The sequence below is a fragment of the Lytechinus pictus genome, chromosome 2 (assembly GCF_037042905.1).
Source record: "Lytechinus pictus isolate F3 Inbred chromosome 2, Lp3.0, whole genome shotgun sequence".
In the NCBI taxonomy this organism is placed as follows: Eukaryota; Metazoa; Echinodermata; class Echinoidea; order Temnopleuroida; family Toxopneustidae; genus Lytechinus; species Lytechinus pictus.
The window spans coordinates 36,822,236-36,848,271 of NC_087246.1; the positions used below are offsets into that span (position 1 = coordinate 36,822,236).

General features: G+C 33.9%; 1 protein-coding gene across 2 annotated transcripts in view; it reads right to left on the reverse strand.

Annotated features, from left to right (window-relative positions):
- The window catches only part of LOC129254297 (solute carrier family 12 member 4-like), a 60,469-nt gene extending 35,232 nt beyond the window's left edge, over positions 1–25,237 (reverse strand). Inside the window, exons 1-4 of one of the 2 annotated variants that reach the window (XM_064115676.1) lie at positions 25,042–25,237; positions 8,374–8,415; positions 3,728–3,804; positions 3,264–3,377 (exon numbers count right to left, since the gene is read on the reverse strand). In XM_064115676.1, coding sequence (XP_063971746.1) covers positions 3,264–3,377; positions 3,728–3,804; positions 8,374–8,415; positions 25,042–25,168 — 360 coding nt within the window. In that variant the 5' untranslated portion in view covers positions 25,169–25,237. The remainder of the gene's footprint in view (positions 1–3,263; positions 3,378–3,727; positions 3,805–8,373; positions 8,416–25,041) is intronic. The other variant, XM_064115677.1, reaches the window with a different exon arrangement.
- Positions 25,238–26,036: the final 799 nt, after the last annotated feature.

The window sequence follows — 26,036 nt, forward strand, 5'->3', positions numbered from 1 at the left end:
AAAAAAAAATAAAATCAGATCTAAAAATAATGGTATCTTAAATTTTGTAATGAAACTAAGTTAGGGGCTTGCCTTTTGTACAAGCTTTGCTTTTTTCGGCAAGACCCTCCGTTTTACTTTTAAATACAAATGTCATCTTAGGTAACTTTATTTATTGAATTGTGTTCCTTAAATCTAAGATTATGTTATATATATTTTATTATGTCTTGCAGTGTTTTCGACCTTGTTGTGTTATATTTATCAGAATTATGTACAATTATTGTGAAACGGAAATTAATAAATCAAAGGCAACAAAAACATATCTTGCACCTGAGTCATTACTTTTGTTGCATCATACCAAAATTGTGCTGACATTTTGAGTTGCAATGTCAAAATGAACTGAAAATGGATATTGCAATGATAAATCAATTTCTTCAACAAACAGAAGTAGGGTGAAGGGAAAGGGAATTAATAAATGCTTATATCATAATGTATGTAAAGAAAAAGACATGTTCCCCTTAATCAACAGGGTGTACATTTAAATTTCAATGAAATCAAGTGTACTTTCACTTTATACACTGTATTGTCTGTAAACTTCTGTTTAAAAATCCAAATCCTGTGAATTTTGAAAAGTGACAATTTTGTCTTTAATGCGATCTCACTCAGACATGACTAGAATGGTCTATCTCATTTTAACACAGAAGTGAAGGAACACTTCAAATGAATCATTTTGCCCCAAATTTATTGCTATACATAACATGCGAACTTTCTATTTGTGTCAAGTTCATTTTCTCACAAACACAGCAACATTGTTTATTTCTTTAATCTTATTCCCTGCATACACATGTACATATCTCTTTCTTTCAAAAGACAGTACAAAAGAGAAGTATAAGAAAAAACCACACTGCAAACTGAAAGGGTGGGTGGATTTGCTCAAAGTAAATCACATTTGGATAGCATTTGTGTAGGTGTAGGATGGGGTAAAACACTCTACATACCGGCTCACAATGCATCTGTACAGGCAAATGTAAAATGCAATGGATGGAATTAAACATTAAAATTCATGCTCATACATGTACATGTATACTGTAATGGGTGGTTTAAAGTTTTGTATCAATTGACAAGTGGTGTTGGTGTTTGTAGACTGAGTTTTCACACTATCCACAGCACCAAACTTGAAAAGAGGCTGTTGCAAAAGTTTTGAGCTCCATGTATCATCATAACCTAATCAGATCTATTTTGTAAACCCACCTTTGGTGATATTTTGGGTACATGTAGGTTAGCTCAATCCTTCAACATCAACACCATCAACACCAAACTTCAAATCACCCAATGTGTATACACTTTAATAGGAGATAGAGTGTAAAAGGAATATGAAACCAATATTCTTCTTCAAATGAAAGATACATTAGAGCAAAGCAAAAGTTTCTTCTTTTTTTACAAATCAAGCTTCATGAGCATGGTTCCTTTATAAATATAATAATGTCATGGAAGAAATTGATGGATTTTAATTGAACAATTCATTCCAATCTCTCTGGTCCAAAGAGCCCATTCAATTTTATCGCTGTATGCCTTCACATGAGCAGGTTTGATTGTTTTAAGTCGCCCCAATTAGAGATTCTATTCAAAAGTGTACATTGTAAAACCCCAAGAAAAATATAGGAAAAGACTACACCCCAAATGAATAAACTCAAGAAATGTGCAATCTCCCCTAAAGCAACTTTTTCTTTTTATTTGCTGGTGTTTGTACATGTATGTGCCACATGCTGAACCAGCAAAAATGACTCTTTTAAATGTATAATAGGTATTTTCTCGTCGCACATGTATGTATTAAAAGTTCAATGGACGCTCCAGGGTTCAGTACACAGTGTCATGCACACCAAAAAAATACAACATGATATCGTCATATGAAAAGTACATTACATACTCTACAATGTAGATAGTGATAGACCATTTCTTTCTTTCATTCTTTGAATGACTTGGGTTAGTTGTTTTTTTTGTTTTTTTTATGAAACAGAATGATGTACAGTATACAACATCAGTCAACAGACCTGATTATTGCTTGAATGTAAATTAACTATGATGGATTGCTGTAAGATTTAATATAAATGTCAGTGCCCTTTTTCCAATATCGGCACAGTGAAATTAATGATGAAAACTTGGATCTTCGACATATGCAAGGGATGCAAGGGATCGAGATGATAGGATTATCATATGAGTGTCTAGTAACATACATCAGTAGAGAGTCCCAATTATAAAGGCCCATAAGGGGATGATGGTAATACTAAAAGAGATGACTTATTGTAAACAGCTTCAAGGGCGCACATGTTTTCTAATTAAAGATATGATATAAACATGTAAAATTGTAATGATGTTCTCTCACCTTGCATGCAAATACACCAAACACAATACAGGTTTTACTAAACATAAAAATAAAATAATGCAACGGAAAGCATATTATAATGAAAAAATACATGTAAAAGGAATAAAAACAAATAAAAATAAAAGAAAAAGAAAGAAAATGGTTCTGATGAGAGATGCCAACTGAATACAAACACAAAGTATAGCAATAAAGCTGAAGATTGAAAATACGTTGATTAAAATTATGTACATAAATAGTATGTACATGTACAATAGAAGTTCCTCATGGAATGACAACTTAAGTATGACTTAGGTCGCACTTAAATACCAATGCGTACAAGATATGCAATGCGCAATCTTATTGATCAATACGCAGTAGTGCGCGTCCTCTTCGCATGATCTGACCAATGCGGTCATGCCTTTTATACCACACGCAACGAGGCATTTACAATGTAAGTGCGACTCTAGGTCATACTCAAATCTTTGTGAAACACCCCCCTGGTTAATGGTACATTACAATCTGTAAAGTAAAAGGCTAACATACATGTACATGTAGTATTGCAGAAAATAAAAGACATTGGTAAATAGACATTCGTAAATTTTTTTTTTTACAGTGTTCAAGACTCAAAAGAAAAGAAGGGGATTTTAACAATGAACGTGACAATGCTATATTTCATGTACAAAATGCTTAACATGGAACAAAGCACTAGCAATATCACTTCCCTAGCTTTAGCACAACTACATGTATGCACTGTAAGTAATAAAGCAATTTTTTCTTAAAATCTAAAGTCACATAGGTGGAAAAAGGCAAATGTACATTTAAATCTTGCCCAATATTGCTTGTGATAATGCATTAAAACATAATTAAAAATGGAAGCAAAGATAGGCGAGAAGAAAGTTGGAGAAAACAGTTGCATTTTTACCTTTATAGCTGTCTTTCTCTTTTCATCTGGTTCCTCCGTGTATTCTGGTAAAGTCTTGTAGTTGGCCAGGGAACTGATAAGGGATGACACTTTAGGTCTGTGTTCCATCTCATCCTATATGACCAAATACACGTAAAGTGACAAGTAACACAGCAAGCCATTTTTAATCAAAATAAAAGAGAAATCAAGACATTTTTTGTTACATTTTACAGTGGTACTTCCAATACCGAATGTGGATAATCGTTTCATATTCATACAATTTATTCTCTATTTTTCTTTCCAAATTAAATGAGAATTATCATGCCTATTTTCACTTGGTTTATTCCATTTTCTACAAAATTCATAACTTACATATTGTATACTGTCAAAAACTTATTCCAAATGATAATGATAAGATGGTATCATGCAAAATAATTTGCATATTTTTTCAAAGGATTATCTCTAATCTTCATCTTGTTTCTCACCTCATACAGAGCCAAGTTCCTCTCCTGAGTTCCCGATTCCAGAATGGCCACGTTATCCGACCTTTCTCCTCCATCGCCTCGGAAATGCAAATGATACAACAACTGGATTAGTATCTTTGAAAGCATCATGATTTTTCTCTTAAAGTGGAATTTTCATGGAATAAAGACACTTGAATCTTGGTAACTTCTCAATATTGCAAACAAGAGTCCTATGAAAGTAAAGGCATCTACCTTTAATAGCATGAAATCTAAGCCTTGACTAATAAAATTGTCCTCCATTTCTTATCCAGAATGCAATATCCTTCTGATTGTGTAGTCTTATCTAAAAACTTGAGTAATGATTCTTCGAAATTCATACCACAAAACATATTGCAAAGGAACTTGAATTGGTGTATGCTTTCATGTTTCCTGCTTTTCAAATTTATCAAATACATGAAGCAATCACAATCACTGACCAAAATTCAGATGATTTTTTTTATTCTGTTAAATACCAAAGGTGTAGAGTCAAGAACAGGAGTATCCAGATTAGAATTGAAAAACAAAATCATATGATACGTATATAAAATTTAGCAAATTTGAATAGTATGTATAATTATAATCCAAGTAATCATGATAAATAAATCATGTTATTAAATAGTTTGAAAATGAAATATTTTTTTACCCACTTATTTCAAAATTATTTCAATAATTATTATCATCTACTTATGAATTATTTATGGTAATCATTTGCACTTTTTTTAGGGGGGGGGGTACACCTGCTTTAGAAAAGATTGGATAGACCTAAACACATCTCTATTAAATAACTTATCAAAATGTGAAGTGTGTGTGTATAATGAATGACATGTACATGTGTTGACACAAAGAGTTTAACAAGTTTGATTGTGTGACAAAATGTTGGAATTTCACAGACACTGATAACTGATTACAACATAAAACAGATTACAACATAAAACAGAAGCACATTTGAGAAAAAGGAAATATTTACACAGGAACAAATCAAAGAGACACAAAACATAACTTTTTTAAACTGAGTGATTATAATCAAGGATATTGATAAATAAATAGAGACAGAGGCTGAAAGCAGCTGCAAATTTTCTTAAACTTTTAGTATTAGTTGGAGTTCAAAGGGATTTGACAATGTTAGAGAAGCTTGTACATCCTACGTGCAAGGAGCTATGTTAATATGCTGTAATACTAGTAGTACATGTGATATGCTACACTGTACTTGAGTTGAAGCATCCTCCAGGCTGGGAAATTCACACCACTACAAAAAGATGTTGGTCAATTCTTCTTTATGATAATAATAACGTTAAGTTAAACATTCATAGAACTTTATAATAGTGCGTTTCTAGGTGCGTTTGGCATGTTATCATTCTTGTAATGTTTCTTGGCATAAAATATACATGTACAAGTGCAATATTATATATTTAATAAGATTAAGAATTATGAGGTTACTTTTTACACTGTAATCTAATCTAAGAATGGAAAATAGATGCCCAGTGGAGGGGTAGGGATGATTTTAAATAGTAGAAAAAAAGGAGAGGGGGTGGGGGGATAGGAGTACTAAAAAGTCCACATCTCCATTACATCACAGTGACACCAGCCCCTCCCCTCTGCCATCAAAACACCTTGGTGCAGCCCCTAGCATTGACTATTTTTTTTGTCCATAATAATATAAAGGGAATTATTTCCTCTCAGTCTTAATAATGCACTTCCAAAAGGACTTTCGATATTATCACTATGGCTTTGGCCTGGCAAGCCTTTCGCAGCACACAAGCATTTTAAGGAGATTTGATTCAATATGTAGTAGTACGGTATAAAACCCTTTTATACATGTAGGACACATCCATGTACATGTGTATATATTCACAAGAAACAAGAATACATACATATTAATGGAAATCACAAAATACACTTTGAAAATTTATACTTTTTTGTTTGTTAAAGAGAGCATGTATTGGAATTAAAAACACAAAATGTCATACTGACCGCAGTACAGGCTGTACTCATTTAGACTAAATTGGTGATAAAAAAGTATTTGTTTGTGCATATCCATGGTAATTCATTCAGCCATATGGATATGATTATTTGATGTAATTCTCTATATTTACAAGTATATGTTGTAAACAGAAATAGAGGAGCAAAATGAAACGATTAACAAATAATACAGTGACTGTACAGTGTATGCTACAATAAGTCCACCAGAAAGAAAGCAAAAAATATAACAAACAAACAAACAAAAAACAGTAACACTAAGAGAGATATTAAAGAGAATATACCATTACCACACCCCCTAAAAACATGTTCATAAATATCACAATAAATGAATAAATAAATGAATAAATAATAAATAAATATATATAAATCCATTACACATAAATTAAAATAAATATTTTTCATGATTATAATAATAGCAATGATAATAAAAAAATATCTTCTCTAAGAAAAGAAGAAACAATACAAATAAAAACAATAACAAATACAGTGAATCACATAAACTGCCAAGTGCATAAAGACAGATAAATGAATAGGCCTAGGCTAAGTATTACATGTAGTGAAAATGATGTAACATATTTTTTAATTAAAAATACAAAATTATATGTTCAAAATGTGTACAAACTACAGTACAATGTAAAGCTTGCTTTTTCATAAAATTCAACAAATTCCTTGAAGAATTCAATTCCTATATTCCTCTAAAATGTCTTTATTTGGAAATACCATCATGTTCCGACTGCAAGGTAAATTTACATGTTTATGAATTCTACACACAATGCAAACAGCTGTTTGACTCGAGGCAATGCTTCAATCTAACAGTGTTAAATCCATTTTACACGTAAGCGATATTCAAGACTTCAAGTTCAACGAAGAACACTTTCATGTTCAGTGCATGCACATACCGATGTATACATTTTAATTTAATAAAAAAATCATGGGGTAAACACAATTATCAGCACGTTCTTACATGTATATGATGCTGCTCCATTATTTTTCTTCTGATTTGATGAAGTTTTCAATGATTTATTTTAATTTTTAATTTTTATTCATATCATATCATTTCAGCCTGGACGACAATACATGTATATCTTCACACAGTTGATTAAAACTGCACAACAAACAACTATGAAAGAACTGAAAGAAGCATATTCAGAAAATTCATCCAAACATTTTATATTTTCGTTTTCACTTCTAATTTTTCACTCTTTTTTTTTTTATCACATATACATGTGTCACGACCAACACTGAATTGTGACAAAGTACTGATTCCTGTTAAAATACTGTATTTCTCAATATGATTGAAGAGATAGAATATTATGAAATAAATCTGCTTTGGGAATAATCTGGGATTGTTCACTACATGTATAAATGTGTATGGGGAAATGGCAGGGTGAGGAGTGTGTACCCGTAATGCAAAATCTCACTCTCAGTGTTATATTTACCCTTTTTTAATAGTTTGTGCATTGTGAATTTGAGAATTCAGCATTGACAATGTATGTTTGGTTTAATAAGAGACAAACAAAGAGGGAATGGAGTTGGGCAATTGAAAGGAAACTGATTGAATTATTGATTCTGTACCTTGTGCCATAGCCCATAACATACCATGTAATAATTACAAAATGTAAGTTTTTTTAAGACACCATTAAAAACAAATAAAAGGAAATTATGAATAATAGAGATCTAAAAAAAGAAATAGCTATATGTACATGTAATATTACATGGTCACCTCATAATAAAGATTCATAAAAACATTGTTTTTTAAAAAAATCCACCAAAGAAACTACATACTGCATCATCAAAGAGTAAAGTTTAAAGGGATTCCAAAACAAAGAAATAAAGTCCTTTTAAATGGCTCAGAAAATCTGTGAGGATGGCCAAGAAAGGTTTGAATACTTAAAGAAAGAAATACTTTTTTTTATTATTAAAGGTTGCAATCGTACAACATGCTGGTTATCTTTCAATGTATTTTAAAAAGACCAAAATGGCTTCATTTTGCAGAATAACTGAGTATTTTTCAACAGATCAATGTGAATAATTTTATATGTAGAATGCCTCAAAACAAGCCCAAATAAGAAATTTGTTGGGAAAATATTTTTTTATAAGGCATAGAAGAGAAGGTTGATATGATAAAAAGATAATTCAAAGTAAAAATTCCACTATAGATTTGTACGAATTTAGCAATATTTCAATTTTTCCAACTGGAACAAGGTAACAATTTCACTTTTTTTTTCTTCTGCTTCTAGACCTTTATTAATGACAGAAAAAAACAAATCACACCAATAAAGCTTTAACGTACATTTATACTTAAATAATGAACTGAAAAAAAAAGCAGAAATATAAAAGAAAATCAAGTCTGCATTAATACAAACATGGTACAAGCTCATTAAAATAAAGCTAAAATTTTAACCTTACATTACATGTACAATCTAGAGCCATACGAATCAGAACTAAATTCAAGTACTTAGACAATAACACACACAAAAATAAAAATAAAACCAAAAGATAAAATGTTGTAAATAATATCAAATCATTATTATGCAAAGACAGTAAATGCAACAAACAGAAAAAAAAGATACAATGTGCACATGTGTCCATTAATAATAAAGAGCATTGTTCTCAGGCAGTCACCGGACAAGAAGTGTTATACTTACCATGTAGCTTGAACCAATTAGCAATGCTATCCGCAACATGCTCTTTGTTACAAAATGGATGTAATTAATGAAAAGGTTGTCAAATATACTCATACATGTATGTAGTGTATATTACATTATACTCGCTATCAGGGGGACCTTGGAGTTGTAGGCCCTGATGTACAATGTAAACATAAAAGTTTATATTTTTGAAATTATCCTCTCACTCTATTATTAAACAACATTGCAAGGCAAAGATGCAAAATGTGCCTAATGACTGGCACATGTACTTTTAAAAGCAGAAAATTAAACGCATCAGTCTGAAAAAAGGTTCAAAATATGACAGATATTGTACCTATTTGGGAAGACGATTTGTGCTACACTTCCATACATGTTGGGCACTATAAATTCAATTAACAAAATCAGACACAAATTGTTCCATACACTGTTCTGAAAAAAACTATTCCTTCATGATGATCCATGAATTTGAACAATTTAATAGATTTAAACAGAAACAGCACCTGGAAGATTCATTACAAAAAAATCTTGACTCTGTTATCCAAAATTTTCTTTTATAATTTTATTATAGATTGCCAACTGACGGAAATTTTCATGTCTATACGAATAGGGTACATGTAGTAATTTACATAAATAGTGGAATATCCCTGTAACATCCACAAGCATCCATGTATTTACCGACAATATAGGTGCTTCACATATTTAAAAATGGTAACATATTTGTTTTTTTATTTTATTTTTTTGGAGGGGGGGAAACAAGTCTCTTTGATAGAATACTATGAATGCCCACATAAATGTTCACTGTGCAGTGTAAAAGAGAAAGCAACAAAGCAGCTGATGTAATTGAATTCATTCATATTTGAAATTAACTCCCAAGGCAATTCTAATCAAGATTTGCCAAATTAAAATGTCCTTGGCCAAGCAAGGTAATGCTAAGCAATTGATTGCAAAGCTAAATTCTGAGATTGATTGCCAATTTGCACTTATCATTATGTAAACTCAATCCTACAAATTGACTGTATGATCGATAGTAAGCCTTGTGTTACTTGGCCTAAGTCGGTGCAAGAACATTTGAATCATGTATATGTCGAAAAAATGCATGAACATAATGTGCATCTGACTCATTAAGCTATTTAAATTGAGCATTGTCAGCTAGATTTTCTACCTTTAATTAAACTATTCATATAAAAAATACCAAGAACAAAGGTCATTCAGTGAGTCACTAAAACTTCATTTAGATGCAGTTCAAAGTCTTAAATAAAAGAAAGTCAGTCTAAAAATATGATTACATTTTAATACAAGTACATGTAGAAACAGATGAGACACAGGAGAAAAACTGAATATGAGAAAAAACCTTATCCAACATAATAAAATTCAGTCCAATAATGTGAAACATTGAACAAAAACCCCTCAAAAAAAGTTCTGCAACTCAAGTTTGAGGGATGATATATTTTTTGTTACTGAAGTATTTAAGGTGAAACTGGTATCATTGGAAAGCTTCATTATTCCTCTTTACATTTGTTGTGATTATGTAATCATGAAATGTGCAATTACCCTGGATAAAGGGCAAAGTTTTTAAAACCATTGATTGAACCCATGGTTTATGCAGATTTCCATATGCATGCGGTATGTATTAACGCTTGAATGATCAGGAGGTATTCTTTGCAGTACAATGTATTTGGATTTGCGCCAAATATGGCATGACTGCAATGAGTGAATCCCACAAAGGTTGCATTAAAATCCATTTCAAAACACTTTTTCAGTAATTTCATAATAATTATTTAATAAACACATTTTAGTACCAATTCTCAAGTTAATTTCATTGAAAAGGGATTTGCAAACATGTTCACTATTAAACTCGTGTAGAATTGTGACATTATTGGCACCTGGGGTTCATTCATTACAGTCGTACCTAACTTTGGCGCAAATCAAAATTTACATAACTGCAAAGAATACCAACTGATTATCCAAGCATAAAGACATACCACATAAATATGGTATCAAATCATTTGGGAGAAGATACTCTTTCCAGACATATATAATGATTATACATTCATGACATATTTCTTTTCTTAAATTGGGGATTTGTAAGGTGTCAAGTTTTTTTTTTTACTCACATGGTAGTGTATGAAATATTGAAATGACAATACATGTACATGTACGTGTATTCTACTTCTTTAATATCAATAAGTACTACAAATTGAAATATTTGTTTATTCCATGATTAAATCATTGAAAAAGAGTATTGTCTGTGTGACGCTTTGACTTACATCATTACATAATTAGCTCTCTAGGGTACATTGCCAATTCGTCTACTGCCAACTCGTCCACTCACCACATGGTCTACCTTCATTTAGTCTAATGCCATTCCGTCCAACATTTTGTCTTAACAACCATTTGGTCCAATCCTCACTTCTTCTAATCACCATTTCCGATTTCGTCTCATAACCAATTGGTCTAATATCTGTTTTATTTTCACTCATTTTGCCCAATTAACATTTAGTCTAATTAGATCAAATGCTATATTGACTAAATGGCTATTGGACCAACTGGTTATAAGACGAAATGGTGAGTTGACCGAATGGCAATTAGGCCATGTGGAAATTGGACGAACTGTTGGTAGACCAAATGATTGTAGAAGAATTGGCAAATAGACAAATCGGCATTAGACCAAATGAAAATAAACCCTTTCTAGTTCTCTCAACCCGTGTAGCATACCTTGTGAAACTTTCAAATTTTGATTAAAATTTACCGGTACTTGCTATTATGGGTTGATGTATTTTTTGTTAATTTAATATTATCAACTTTCTTTTGGGATGGGAAGATTCATCTTTAGAGTTTTTAAAGCAAAAAAAAAGAGAGAGAGATCTATTTTCAAATTTTTCATTTTTAATATACACGTACATGCAGATAATGGAAAATGTTGACAGTACCTAGAGTAAGGCTGAATTTACATGTAGGAAATCTTTCACATTGTCACTCACACAAAAGTGTACATGCAGTCATGAGTCACCACTAGTACACCTTTCATTTGTTCTATATTTGCTAACTGCTCTCATTTAGTCATTATTTGCAAAAAAAATATAGAAGACTAAAAAACTCAAAAGACTTTGAAGAGTTGAACCTTGCTCAACAATGAACACATTAATCCACACTAATGGCAGTACACTATCCATACTTAAAGGTCAAGTCCACCCCAGAAAAATGTTCATTTGAATAAATAGAGAAAAATCAAACTATAGCATGACACTGAAAATGTTGATGGAAGAAATGGCATTTGCCAAAATGAAGGTAGACCCTGTGGTGAGTGGATAGGATGGCAGTAGATGAATTGACAATTTACCTTCCACATGGACATGGGCCAACAAATGCAGCATCAATCCATGGAGATATCAGAGGTGCTATCTCCTTGATCAATCCAACTGCTACTGGATTTCGGCATTGCACTTGTTTTCTGGGCCATAGGCCAGATACTGAAGTAGCAAATTCTTCATTGTGAGAAAAGGCTCTTCATGTTACAAAACAGTCTGGCAGTATGTATACCCATATGCACCTTACACTGTAGATCTATTTGATGAAACTTTTGAAGCCATAAAAGATACCTGCACAGCCCTTGCCAAGTTGCCATATATATGAAATAACTGTATAAAAAAAAACAATGATGCACTTTCAGCTCTACCATATACCTGTATATCACAATTTGAGCAAGTTTTTGGCAACAGAACTTACTCTGACCATAAATAATAAACAAGATGAGTTTCAGATATGATCCATGTAGAGTACAAGTGTATTTGACAAATTAGTGTCTCACAGAGTACCACCACCATGACCAACCTATCCTCAATTCCTCAATTGCATCCTAGGAGTATAATAGAATTCCTTGTACAGCCCAGACCTCTTAAGTTTTCATACTCTTTTTCCTTCTTTCTTTTCCTTTCTCCCTCCTTCCCCACTTTTGTTAACTACTACATTTTAAGTAAAAAAATCATGAAGGGGGGGGGGGGGGAGTGGGGAGGGGTCCCCCTGCCTTCAATTCCTGCTCTCCAAGATTAATCACTTTCTGATACTTTTTATACTGTGCATGAACATAGTGCTGGTTTCTCTTATTCAGTCCACATACCAAATTTGAAACTATCTGTTCAATCCACATGTATTTCAATTTCATCAAGCAAGCTGGATTGAATTGGATTGGAAGCTGCAAGATTGCAACCAATTTTTAGATTTCAAGAAACAAAATATAAACTGAAAACATATATATAAAGTAAACAAAGAAATTGAACTGAGGAAACGGTGCGTATTGCAAAAAGAAAACTAGTGAAACGCCTCTGGCAGTTTCGCCTGCATAACGCGATTCAATATAGCTGCAGTGCTGACTCTGTTCAGCTAGTGAATTATTATTCACAAAAGAAAACATTTACTTGATTACCTTAAGTATATGTTTCATGAACTAGATCCAAGTTATGACAATTCCAAAAATACCCGCAACATAACCAGAGTTCGTTGATCATAAATGGCCTTTGACCTTGGTCATGTGACCTGAAACTCAGGCAGGATCTTCACTGATACACCATTACCCTTATGTCTAACTAAGTTTCATGAACTTGGTCCACACACTTTTTAAGTTACGATGACATTTCAAGACTTAACCTTGGTTAAGATTTCAATGTTGACGTCGCCCCCGTCGGAAAAGCGGCACCTTTTATCTTGAGTTTGGGTGGTACTTTTCAGGACCAACACTTGGCCAAGAAAGATACATGGTGAAACCTACTACATTATTCTTCTTTGCCATGGAAACCTTCAGAAGTTACGACAAAAATCTTATCATGCATTTTCCTAGCAATCATAATGAAGTTGCTCATATCAAACAACAAAGTCGAAACAATATTTAAAGCAAACAGCAATCATGAGTTCTATGTACATTTATAATGTACATGTATTTCATCTACATGCAAGCTCACAATGCTGTAAAATTTGTGGTATTTCTTTAATTCTGTTTTATAATGCAGCCGCTCTGTTCCGTTTAAATGAATATATCATTTCCACAGGATGCAAAAAGTGCTAGTTTTCTAGGTCAAGCAATCTAAATTAATTAGGGGTCACCTCTGATTGTCAGCTTGTACTGCAGTTTTCTAAACATGTCACTGGGCGAAGGTGTGCTACTTCTTGGCACTGCAAACAAATGAGCAAAATTTGTTAGAAACAAATGTACACTGTACCTCAGAGGGTAAAGATATCCTCATTCCTCATAAACTTGAGCTTAAACAATAATATGCTGATTTGTGATCATGCAATTAGTGGGGGGGGGGGTACTTGAATTATAAACTGATACCCGTGTGCCGCACCAAAATTGAAAATAGAGGGCTCTGGAACTAAACTTTGGTCTTAAAATGGAGGTCTCCGGAACTGCTCTTGGATCAACGATTGCTGAAAATGTAATGCTCTGGAACAGCACAAATTCTGTGTTTCGGAGCGTTGCATGAATATGCATGAAATTGGTTATGTAGTTTCTGTGTGATGAACCCATCTGCGGTGTCGGTGTCCGAATTGCAGTGCAGAGCTTTGGCTGGCCTTTAAATGCAGTCAATGGCAATTTGCCACTGTGCTGCACTGAGTATGAGCGCCACTGAGCGGGCAATGGAACAAGAAACCACAAATTTGAGGGTCTCCGGAACAGAGAAAAAATAGGAATTTCTTTTGCTTTCTAAATTGGTGATTCTCTGGAACGGAAATTTAGGCTGAAAATGGGGGTATTGACCACGGCACATACAGTATGTATCATACATTTATATTACGTACCCCACCCCCCCCCCCCTCCCCGGGCAATTAGCCCAGAGTCAGCTGAAATATGCAATCTTGTTGTTATCGAGCACCAAGCCCCAAGCGTTAGCAAGCTCCAGTTCAAGGCAGCTGGAAGAAGGGATGCGCCATGAATAATAAGCTCACTCTGATGCATGACCTTAATATGTGCTGTACAATGTTAAATTAGCATACTTTGAAATTGAAAACACCAGTTGGAGGTTCGAGTGAAGGATTATGAAAAAAAGGCCAGACCCTGTTGCGTAAAAGTTACTATTATGGTTACTTTGCCATAGAATGGCAACTACCATGGAAACAAGGCTGAACAGCCAATCACAATCATTGATTTCAGGAAAGTTACCATTAGACACAGTTACTATAACAACTTTTATGCAACAAGGCTCTGGACTTTTTACAGATATAACATTCAAAGAATTATCTGTTACAGGCAGAACTTTATGATTATTTTTTTTAAATAAATGCACTGTCCATTATAATGCATCCTTTTTTTTTTTGGACCTCTTGTAATAATGACTAATGAAATATTTCACTTTAGTCAAGTTTGGTATAAGGCCTATGTAACTTGCTCGCTGTCTGGCAAATGACTAGGCTCTTAATACATGTAACAAGCATTCAAAGTGTCAAGTGAGTTTCTCTAAAACTTAAATTCAACTTTAATTTAATATAACTTTAATTAAATGTTATCATACAGTAAGTGCATATGTACATGTACTGTACACATGTAGGTCTATTGTTCAATATACATGGACACACATTTCTCCAATCACTATGTGCAATTACTGTCCAAATAAAGTACATTTTAGACAATATGCACAATTGCACATTGACTTTTTCAAAATCCTAACAGCAAATATTGTAGACACTGTATTAAAGGAGAATGAAACCCTTGAAACTAGCTGAATCCATATCAAAGAGAAAAATCAAAGAAACATATTGTTGAAAGTTTGAGGAAGATTGAATGAATAATAAGAAAATTATGAGCATTTGAATATTGAGATCACTAGTGCCATGTAGATCCTCCCATCGGCAATGCGACTAAGATCTGTGATATCACACACGTACAACTCCCTCATTACTTTAGTACTTATTTCACTTATATTCTCACTTTTATAGAGTCTATCACAAGGTTATGTGTTTTCTTTATGAGATGACAAGTACAGAGGTTTCACAACATTATATCATTGATGAATCGTTTGTCATATGATTAGAATGAGCAAAAAGAGATGTTTTGGGGTATATTTTCAGTGTCCGAATGGGAGAGTTGTACGTGTGTGACATCACAGATCTTGGTCGCATTGCCAATGGGAGGATCTCCATAGCATTAGTGATCTCGACATTCAAATGCTCATAACTCTTTTATTGCTAGTCCTATTTTACTCAAAGTTTTGTTGATCTTATTCTTTGATTTTTCTGCTTTCACAAAAGCTAACTTGCTCCAAGAGTTTCATTCTCCTTTAAAGTATTTGTTGGTTTAGGTCAAGCACCATTCCAATTGAGAAACATTTTTACTTTGCTGTTATTAAGAGTCATCTTGGTCAAGGCAATGTGATTTTTCTCAAAATCTTTTTTTTTCTTCTCTGATTTAATTTTCTTTTATATGAACAAGAACTTGACATCTAACAGGTTGGATACATGTGCAATATTTTACCATAAGAAACAAAGCAATTATGCACAGTATTGACCTTTTTCGGAGAAAGGCATGTACATGATGCAAGAGTGATTAATCTCTTTTTAATCTGACATTCATGCCTATTACAGTAACACCCATCTATTACACCTACAGTGAATCATTTGCAATCAAATATTCATGGCCAGTCTTCATTCAACAGCTGCTCTCAGACTGCAAAACATGACATGCATATGTAGCTTTGTCAAAATCATCAAATTCTAGACAATAACATTATTACTAGTGTCCAATACAAAAAAAAATGAAGTCCTCTACATAAAAAGTCAAGTACGGACCGGTACACAGTATCATTTCAATTACTGGTACATACATGTACTTTTAAATGAGTAGCTATGTATGACCTATACTTTTACCACAGACAAGTTTGTGTAGGCTAACATGTGCCTGATATTAGCAGTTTTATGCAAAATTAATTTGTGTATGAACTAGCAAACGCATTCGATGATTACATGTACCTGCATTTGAAATACATGTAAAGACCATCTTTTCATGCTCAAATAATGTTTTCAAATATTCATTACATGTACTCCATACTATAAATCATTCGAATAATATTGATAAATAAGAAAACTGTATAAAGAAGAAAAATATGTTTTTATGTACTCACTGACTCTGCAGTGATTTGCAAAATTTGTTCACCTCACATGTGAAGTGTTTTTTCCACTCTCTCTCTCTCTCTCTCTCTCCCTCTCTGCCTGTCTGTCTCTCTTGTTTTGCCCCTCCAATTTGCTGCATGTTTTTTCCTCCTCTTGAAATGTGCACTTTGAGATAAAACCTAATGTGTGTTTGATGTGAAAGGATTGGCAACGGGAAGTTTCTATACATGAATAAAACAATATTCAGACGACAAAAAGTACCTTACAGGAAGCCAACGTCTTGTCAATTTTTGTGGGAAATCCAATAAAATGGCATTCATGAACTTTGAACTATCAACATCTGGAAACTTCTTTCATTTATGGATTCTTGAAGATTTTTAAAGTTAATAAAATCAAACTCTGATTATGATCATGAATACTGAAGGATGGCATGTTTAGCAAATCCATATGAGGATTGTAAATGTTTAGCTAAATATCATGCCCTTTCATTAAGTAATTCTCCACAAGCAATTAAACTATTTTTTTTTTAAAGAAAAAAGACTGCGGGAATTTCCCAGGAACATAAATATGTAATTTGTTTAATAGACCTTTTCATTCTTGATGTCACTTTTCAAAAGGAACACTGAACTGGAAAATCAATGCAGTGGCAGATCCACTGGGGCTGGGGCCTATCCTCCTACTCAAGAGTTTGTCTTCATTTCTTCAAGAAACATGTAGTTAAAAGTGTATGAAAAAATGGATCCCCACCCCTGCATTGTGATGTGTACAAATGTATAAAGTTGGAATTGAAAGTGGGCGATTCCAAGAAAAAGCAGAAATTTTCCCAAAATTCATATTGGTTCAATCTCAAAAGTTTCTATCAAAACTCATATGGAATTTCATAATACAAAGGAAAATTATAATTAGCCTCATATAATTTTTCTTACGCATCTCCTTATAGGAGAATCCAAACAATACAAAAAATTATACACATGGGACTGCATACATATTCAGGGCTCCACACTAACCCTTTTTTTTCTACTGGTCCGACATCATCATGTCAGACCGGTAGAAAAAAATCTGGTATCAAATTAAAGCTTTAGACATCGGGAAAACAAATGGTGATAGAATTCAGATGGAAATCCACGGAAATATACCGGTACATATTTCTAAAAATAAATGTAAATTCAAAAAAGTGAATCATCAGTCTATTTCAAGGAATAATAATCCTACATGTATAAACCACCCGAAAGGTATCTTTTATATACTTTTAACCCTTTCACATGAAAAAAGAATATATCAGAATTATGTGGCAGCAACTTCAGATTCATATATGAAAAACTAGGTTGTCATGCACACGGCAACTCGCAAAATATCACATTTTTATAAGGTTTGAAGTAGAAATTAACAAATTTAATGCACATTCCGGAATGAAATATTTTACAATTTTAAGTATTCTTCAAAGTGTTGTCTTTCAGTTGGGTGTGACAAAAATAAAAAATCTGAAATTGCCCAAAATGACTTTTGGCGCACTTTGGTTTCGCTCTGGCCCACTGTGCGGCACTACTGCCGTGCGCTGAATGAGGTATATTTTTTAATTTGATTTTAATTTAACAGAAAATATATATATTTTTTTTTTTCAGTTGGATAATCTGAAGGTCATCATTTAATACATCTTATTAAAAGAAAATTTTCAAATATAAGTTGCGGGAAAGGTTAAAGAATGTCAAATTTGTGGTGCCGGACAAAGTGTAATGGGACTGACTGGAATTTTTCTATCCACAAGAGAAAATTGAAGTTGCTTCCCAAATTAAAATGTCTTATTTGAGACTTCTACAAGTATATCTACATGTAAGTAATGTTTTGCATACCTTGAAATCGGTACTTGTGTTTTATTTCGAAAATACTAAATATTAAAAATGTAATCAGTCACCTATTTTTCCATGTCCTTTTTGTGTGTTGCGACTGACCGATTTTCGGGACGTCATGGTGTCCACAATATACAGCCTACAACCATTCTGTATACATTGTTTTAAAGCCTCAGTCGTCAAGATAAATCCAACAGTATAAACTTGACAGAAAGACTTAACTCTGTAAAACTGACAGCATCAAGTATTTAAAAAGACACATAAAAGTGTAATGCAACTGACCGTGGAATCGCCCAAGTAATTAAAGGTGTCCTGACTTAAAATCAATATTTCAGTTACACCCGCATGACATATCCACCCTCAAGAAATAAAAATCAAGAAATTCTTTGAACTGAATTTGTTCAATCAGATAATGATTCATAGTTCTAATATTTTCTTTAAATGATAAAATATAAGGCATACATGTACATGTCACAAGTCTGCTGGTTAAATTGACCCATGACAACAAATAATGAAACAAGCAAATCTACACACATTCCCCTATATACAGGTGTGGAACATCCACGTGCACACAGTGTAATTTTCACAAAAATGGAATGATCAATGGAAACGATATGATTCTTGATGACTGTTTAACTCCCCATATGATGGAAGGTCAGTACATGTACATTACAATTTTCAATCTCGCTTCTTTAAATATATGGTACTGGTACAGTCACATCGTAAAACATCTGTATTAGATGCCGGTATTAAGTGCAAACAACACTTTAAACGACATTAAATCTTTATCATCTAGAAGTTAGGTTGCTGGAGTGATTAAACGCTATTTGCATGAAATAACAGGTGTAGTGGAAAGGTGCAATTATCAACTGATTTCGTTTTGAGTTGACCTCGAAAAACGCTCAAAGTTGACAAGAGGCTTTCCTGAAACCGCTGAGAAAGTATTGCAGTATAAAAACTGCCGTAACTGTTGAAAATGATCATGAATCTGAGTGATATTTATATTTTTGCAAAGAATGATTACTTCTACTGTACATACAAAAAAACAGAACTCTCCTTAAAAAATGGCAATTCCCCTGTAGTTGAAAAATTCGCTTAAATTTTAGGTCTCTGACACAAACGAAACAATAAGTCAGATAGTAATTATCAAGGTAACTTTATGTGAAAAATCAGTTCTTGTAAACACAGGGTACGGAAATAATCCAACTCCTTGCGATTCTCAACTTGAGAAATTTGTTTTCACTCCAAGTCAGCCCACTGAAAACCATGACGTCTTCACCCAACTTCAGTCCCATATACTCACTTTTTGGTTTGTTCTGAAGACGGTGAAGCACAGTCACTAGCAGTGCGCCAGTACAGTTGCCGTAAAGCTACCATGCCGGAGCATGCAAAATCCCCGACATACATGAGTGAATTTTCCATGAAAAAATGAACTCTGTCTCAACGTGCGTGGATGGTGTTAGAAATTAAGAACAAATTGGCTATTTTCACTTAGTTAATTGCACCCGTCCACTGGGCCTGACAAGCCACAACCAGATGCTCTATGAGTATGATTAACCATGGCATGCAATTACTAAAAAAAATGAAAAAAAATAATAAGCCAAGATGCACAGACTTGAAGCACAATCGAATGAATGCAGATTTGTGTTGAAAAAAATAGAACAACTTACTTTGAACTCTGCCAAAATTACCACTCGATCCATCAACTAACCGTGCTGAAATTGAAGCATTAATCAGTGGCATCATGTTTGCATACATGAATAAGAATGTATGGAATCTGGATGGAATGATGAATTATTAGTCAGTTGAGCTGAATGGATAGGTGTTTACTTGGGATAATAATTTTTTTTCTCTAACATGTTCAATAATAAAAAGTAAACTAAAATAAATAATAAGGATTTTAATACTGAACCATACTTATTTACTTTAATAAATTTCATAATGAAATGTCTTGAATCTTGAATCTTTTCCATAAAACTGAATTTTTTTATAAATTGTAAAAATGGTTTCAAAGGGTAGTTTAAGTAAATTATTACTCACAAAAAATTAATTGAAATAAAAACATTGGAAAGGTAAAAAACGTGTTAAACATTGCCCCCCACCCTCCCCTTCCCAGAGAACATTGGTAGAGTAATGGAATGTGTTTCTAATTCAGTAAAGTGTACCTAAACTTTAATAGTACATGATAATTGTCAGAAAAGATTTTAAACAAGTGGAGCGCGTCTGGCAGTCTCACCTGCATTACGCGATTCAATATAGCAGCAGTGCTGACTTTGAAAACTACTATAAAATAATTATTCACAAAAAACACCAATCAAATAATGATACAATACTACGTTCATTGACCCTAAATGATATTTGACCTTGATCATATCACTTAAGACTTGTCAGTGATACATCTACTTGATTTGATTACCCCTAGATGTCCGCATTTCTTAAACTACATATCCATGAACTTTGAAAGTTGTGACAGTAATTGAATGATTACCTCCAACATGGCCAAAGTTCATTGACCTTAAATGACCTTTGACTTTGGTCATGTGATCTGAAACTCGCAAGAGATGTTCAGTGATACTTGATTACTCTTACGTCCAAGTTTTATGAACTAGAACAATACACTTTCAGAGTTATGATGGTTATTCAATAAATACCCCCACATGGCCAAAGTTCATTGACCTTAAATGACCTTTGACCTGAGTCATGTGACCTTAAACTCACACAGGATTTTCATTGATCCAAGTTATATGAATCAGATCCACAAAAGTTTCATGAACTAGGTCCATATACTTTCAAAGTTATGACAAAATTTCAAAAACTTAACCTTAGGTTTAAGATTTTGATGTTGATTCCCCCAACATGGTCTAATTTCACTGACCTTTGACCTTGATCATGTGACCTGGGGGGCGTTTCATGAAAGGACTTGTCGGACGTTTTATCCGACAAGTCCCATTTTATCCGACAGTTACCATAGTAACAGTGCTCCTCAGCCAATCAAAATCAAGGAAAGATGTCAGATCTGACAACTTGTCGGACAAAAATGTTGATGAAACGCCCCCCTGAAACTCAGGCAGCATGTTCAGTAATACTTGATTAACCTTATGTCCAAGTTTCATGAACTAGGTCCATATACTTTATGTTATGCTGTCATTTCAAAAACTTAACCTTCGGTTAAGACTTGATGTTGACGCCGCCGTCGTCGGAAAAGCGGCGCCTGTAGTCTCACTCTGCTTTGCAGGTGAGACAAAAATGAGAGAAATCAAACAAATAACACTGAAAATTAATAATAAAGATCATGTGTGATAAAAGCCTGAAAAGATCAACATTAAAAAAAAATGAATTAGCAAAGTAGCACTGAAAGTTTTAATTCAAAATCAGCAAAACATGTAAATATATTTTGAAGGCATCCTACAACATGCACTTTCATGTACTATGTATTGACTTGTCTTTATTTGTAAAATAACATAACAAGACTAATCATGACAGTTTGTGTGATATCAGTATGTCTTGAAATTGTGTAGGCAAGGATCATTTTAAAATAACCTGGTACATAAGGTCATGTGTTACGAGGTCGCCTACTTTCGCGTTACAAGTACATTTTGGTAATTTTTTTGCTTTTGCATCACCTTTTTACATGTATTGTAACTTCAAAATTATTTATCTTACTATTATACACCCTATATTTTTTCTGAAAGGAAATTACTCAATGAACCAAAATATGCATTTAAAAATAGTATTAGGTGTAATTCATAAGTATAACATTGTGTTGAATAGAAATATACAAATATTTTTTTAAATATCATATTTGTAATCAAGATAATTTGTATGGCCCCTTGAGATCAAAATAATTATATTTCTATACAGAACAGTGTGATGTCACATGTGAACAACTTTCCCTTTGATGGACTATAAAATACCCTCAAAATGTCTCTTTTTGCTTTTTCTTATTGTGATACAAACTGTTTATCCATGATGTATTCTTTAAAAATCTGTATTACATGCCCTCCTATAGAAAGAACACATGATCTCCTGATATAGACGTGATAAAAGAGGCAATTTAAGTGAAATATATACTAAAGTAATGGGGAGAGTTGTTCACAAGTGACATCACACATCTTTGTCGCATTGCCAATTTGAGGATCTCCATAGCATTAGTGATCGCAATATTCAAATGCTCATAACTTTCTCATTAATTGTCCGATTTTTCTCAAACTTTCGTTGATCTATTTTTTTTTTCTGTTTTCACACAAGCTATCTTGTTACAAAGGTTTCATTCTCCTTTAAAGACTTTGTGTATGAGACTGTGCTCATGGTAGACCTAAAAAAATGGGAGCTCGGGCAAAAATTCTAAATGGATATTAAAAAGGTTTGCATACAAGATGTACAAAGTGAAAGTAACTTAGTGGTAGTGGCTGCAGAATTAATATTTCAGAAGTTTGTTTTATTCAATTTTCATGTTTTTCTTTATATTTTTCAGGACACCAAACTTTAATATCGGGCCACCAAAAAAAATTATATGAAGGTTTCGGTGGCCCGAACGGGCCACCACCAAAAAAAGGTACCGTAATGTGGAGCCTTGCATATGCCATAATATTCCATAATGATTGTGGGCATTAATGGAATGACATGACAAGACAACACAAGAAATTGCCAGTTTGCACGCAGAGGTCTCCAAATAAGTAAAATGTGATACCAACCGAATGTATGGCATTTTAACCTCCATCTGATACAATTATCTTACCTTTGTCTGCTTGATTTCCTTTCTAAAGCTTTGCCTTTGCTAAACGATCATGCGCAAAATAGAGTCACACTTTTTCAGCCGAGCGCGCATTAAATCTAATTGATCGCCATAGAATTTTTAGATCGTGATACCAGTGGCAGTGCAGCGAAGCCCTTGACGTAGTAGTAGTATGGCAGTGAGTCCAAACTTTGCGCGTGTCCATACTTTGCGGACGGTCATTATCTCAAAAACTAGCCAATATCCTTAAAATCTGACATCATCATCGTGAAAAGTGACCTAAAATTACCCTTAAGTGAAAATTTCTTTAGGATGAGTTCAGTATTCATGAAAATATTGGCAAAAGATCGGCAAATTTGCCACCGCTAGCGCCCGTTTTGAAGAAATCAACAAGCATCACGATATCACCATTTTGCAAGCAGAAGTAGTAGTATGGCAGTGAGTCCAAACTTTGCGCGTGTCCATACTTTGCGGACGGTCATTATCTCAAAAACTAGCCAATATCCTTAAAATCTGACATCATCATCGTGAAAAGTGACCTAAAATTACCCTTAAGTGAAAATTTCTTTAGGATGAGTTCAGTATTCATGAAAATATTGGCAAAAGATCGGCAAATTTGCCACCGCTAGCGCCCGTTTTGAAGAAATCAACAAGCATCACGATATCACCATTTTGCAAGCAGAAATCATCAAAAATGTGAGTTAAATGTGGTACTAACCAATTCCATAGCATTTTGCCATCAATCTGATATAAATAATTCACTTTTTGAGCTTGAGTTTTTGTTTAAATCTCCACAAAAGCTTTGGTGCGCGAAGTTAGGTCACACTTTTTCAGAACAGTTTTCCAGCACAGCCCGTATTCGCCGATCGGAATAAAATTTTGAGATCGCGATACCGGCGAAACCCCTTGACCTACTTTACATTTTCATCCATGATTTTATAGTTTACGATCTTGCCGTCAATGTGGTAACTATTTCTTGAATTGGTTTTGTATAAATTATGAATATTTTGTGAGCAAAATTAAGCCTGATGAATATTTTTGAAAAGTGCGCGAAGTTTGGACACCCCATAGCCATAGGCATCATACTAATTCTGTCAAGCGAATTCGACTTAAGATATTGGGATCTTCATCTTGCCTTCCGTTTGCATTATCGTAATTAATTTTTGCCAGATATGTGTGAACTGTGTCTGTGAGTGTGACTTGTGAGAATTTTTTTATTGAAAATCAACTCATAATTTCTAAAATGTGCGCAAATTATGGTCCCCCCATCATTCATATTTATAGATCTAGGCCTACACCAGGTTTTAGACATGTAACTTTAGTTTTTCAAGTGAAATATGGAAATGTTCATGGCATGCACCACAGGCACAGGCACAGTTAACTTTTAAAGATAAATTCCAGTTTTGGTAACGATCTAAAAATGACTTTTTACAGAATCTAATATAATGACCACCTAAGTGTCTGTTTGTATGAATAAAAAATATGTGCCAAAGGATTCTGGAAGAAATTGTGTAATTGCTGAGAAATAAGCAAAATAAGCGCGGATTCGGTCACTTCCGTCGGGTCTTTATTTTAGCAATAATAATACACTGTCCCACGTGTGCCTATCTGTGTTGGTGATCTTCAGTGTGAACATTTTTCAGCGTAGATTTCAAGATTTCACAAAGTTCAGTTTATGTAACTGTACCAGATCTAGATCCTCGATGATATACTGACAATTAAGCCTTGTTTTACAGACTTTCTCATGAAATCAGTGTTTACTGCTAATACTGGAATTTCTCTTTAAGTGTTTCGCTCCGATTGTATGGATGGACAACAACCGATGCTGCTCGGACTCGGAGCCGAGCACTGTCCGAGCGCGAGCAGGATCGCAAGGCGAGATGCTGCGCCACTGCACTGCCACTGGGTGCGGGGGAGTGCTGCTCCACTGCCTGGCCCTGCTGGGGCTGGCGATAAAAAAAAAAGCCCGAAAAAGATAGGTCTACTCACTGTATTTTGTTGTTGATTTCCCCTCAGAGTCTACGATTTGGATCTTAGGAATCGTGTGGGAGTCATCATTTGCGTCATGGTCTGCATTTTCATCAGTTTTTGTCACGGTAAATCGAACAGAAGACATTTTGAGAGCCTTCTCCCCTTTCGCCGTATTCGAGAACAAGCTTTAACCGGTACGTGAATCGGATGACTTGATCGCGATATCGATCGATATCGCGCAGCCCTATTTTTAGCATCCGGTGAAACTTGACCTGACCCAATTTACGTTGGGCCAGTTTCGGAGACGTGAGTGGTGAGTGGGTGCCATAGAGATGTATACTAATTACGTTATTAGTATATATCTCTATGGTGGGTGCCCAGCATAGAGATGTATCTCTATGGTGCCCAGCTAACACAAAAACATTGACAAAATATCATACAAATGTTTGGGCAAACATAATGAAAATGTTAAATCATATGAAAATACCGGGTGAAAATGTATGATTTTCTCATTGCAATAAAACATTTTCCTAATACTAAGCTGCAACATCAAAACGCATTTCAAACATATTTTCCTAATGTATTTTAATGATATTAATTGCATTGATATCTTTTTGATGTTCTAAGTGTTCTGGGGTCCATTGCAGAAAGAGTTGCGTTTAAACACCAGTCAAAAAATCAATTGCAAGTCCCAAATGCCCGCTGTTGATTGGTTGAAAATCAAGTTGAGGAGGATTTTTAGAGTTGCGATCATGTATCAATTATCAGATATGATTATTAACGTCTGGGACAGACCTGAAGTGACGTCACCATCAAGCATTTCATCAACTCTTTTGTCCGACAATTATTAAAGCTGTCAGATCTGACATCTTTCCTGTATTTTGATTGGCTGAGAGGCACTACTATGGAAATTGTCGGATAAAGAAACGTCCGACAAGTCCTTTCATGAAACGCTCCCCACGGCTCGAATCTCGATCAAACCTCGACTGAAACAATTTTCAATCATGATGGCG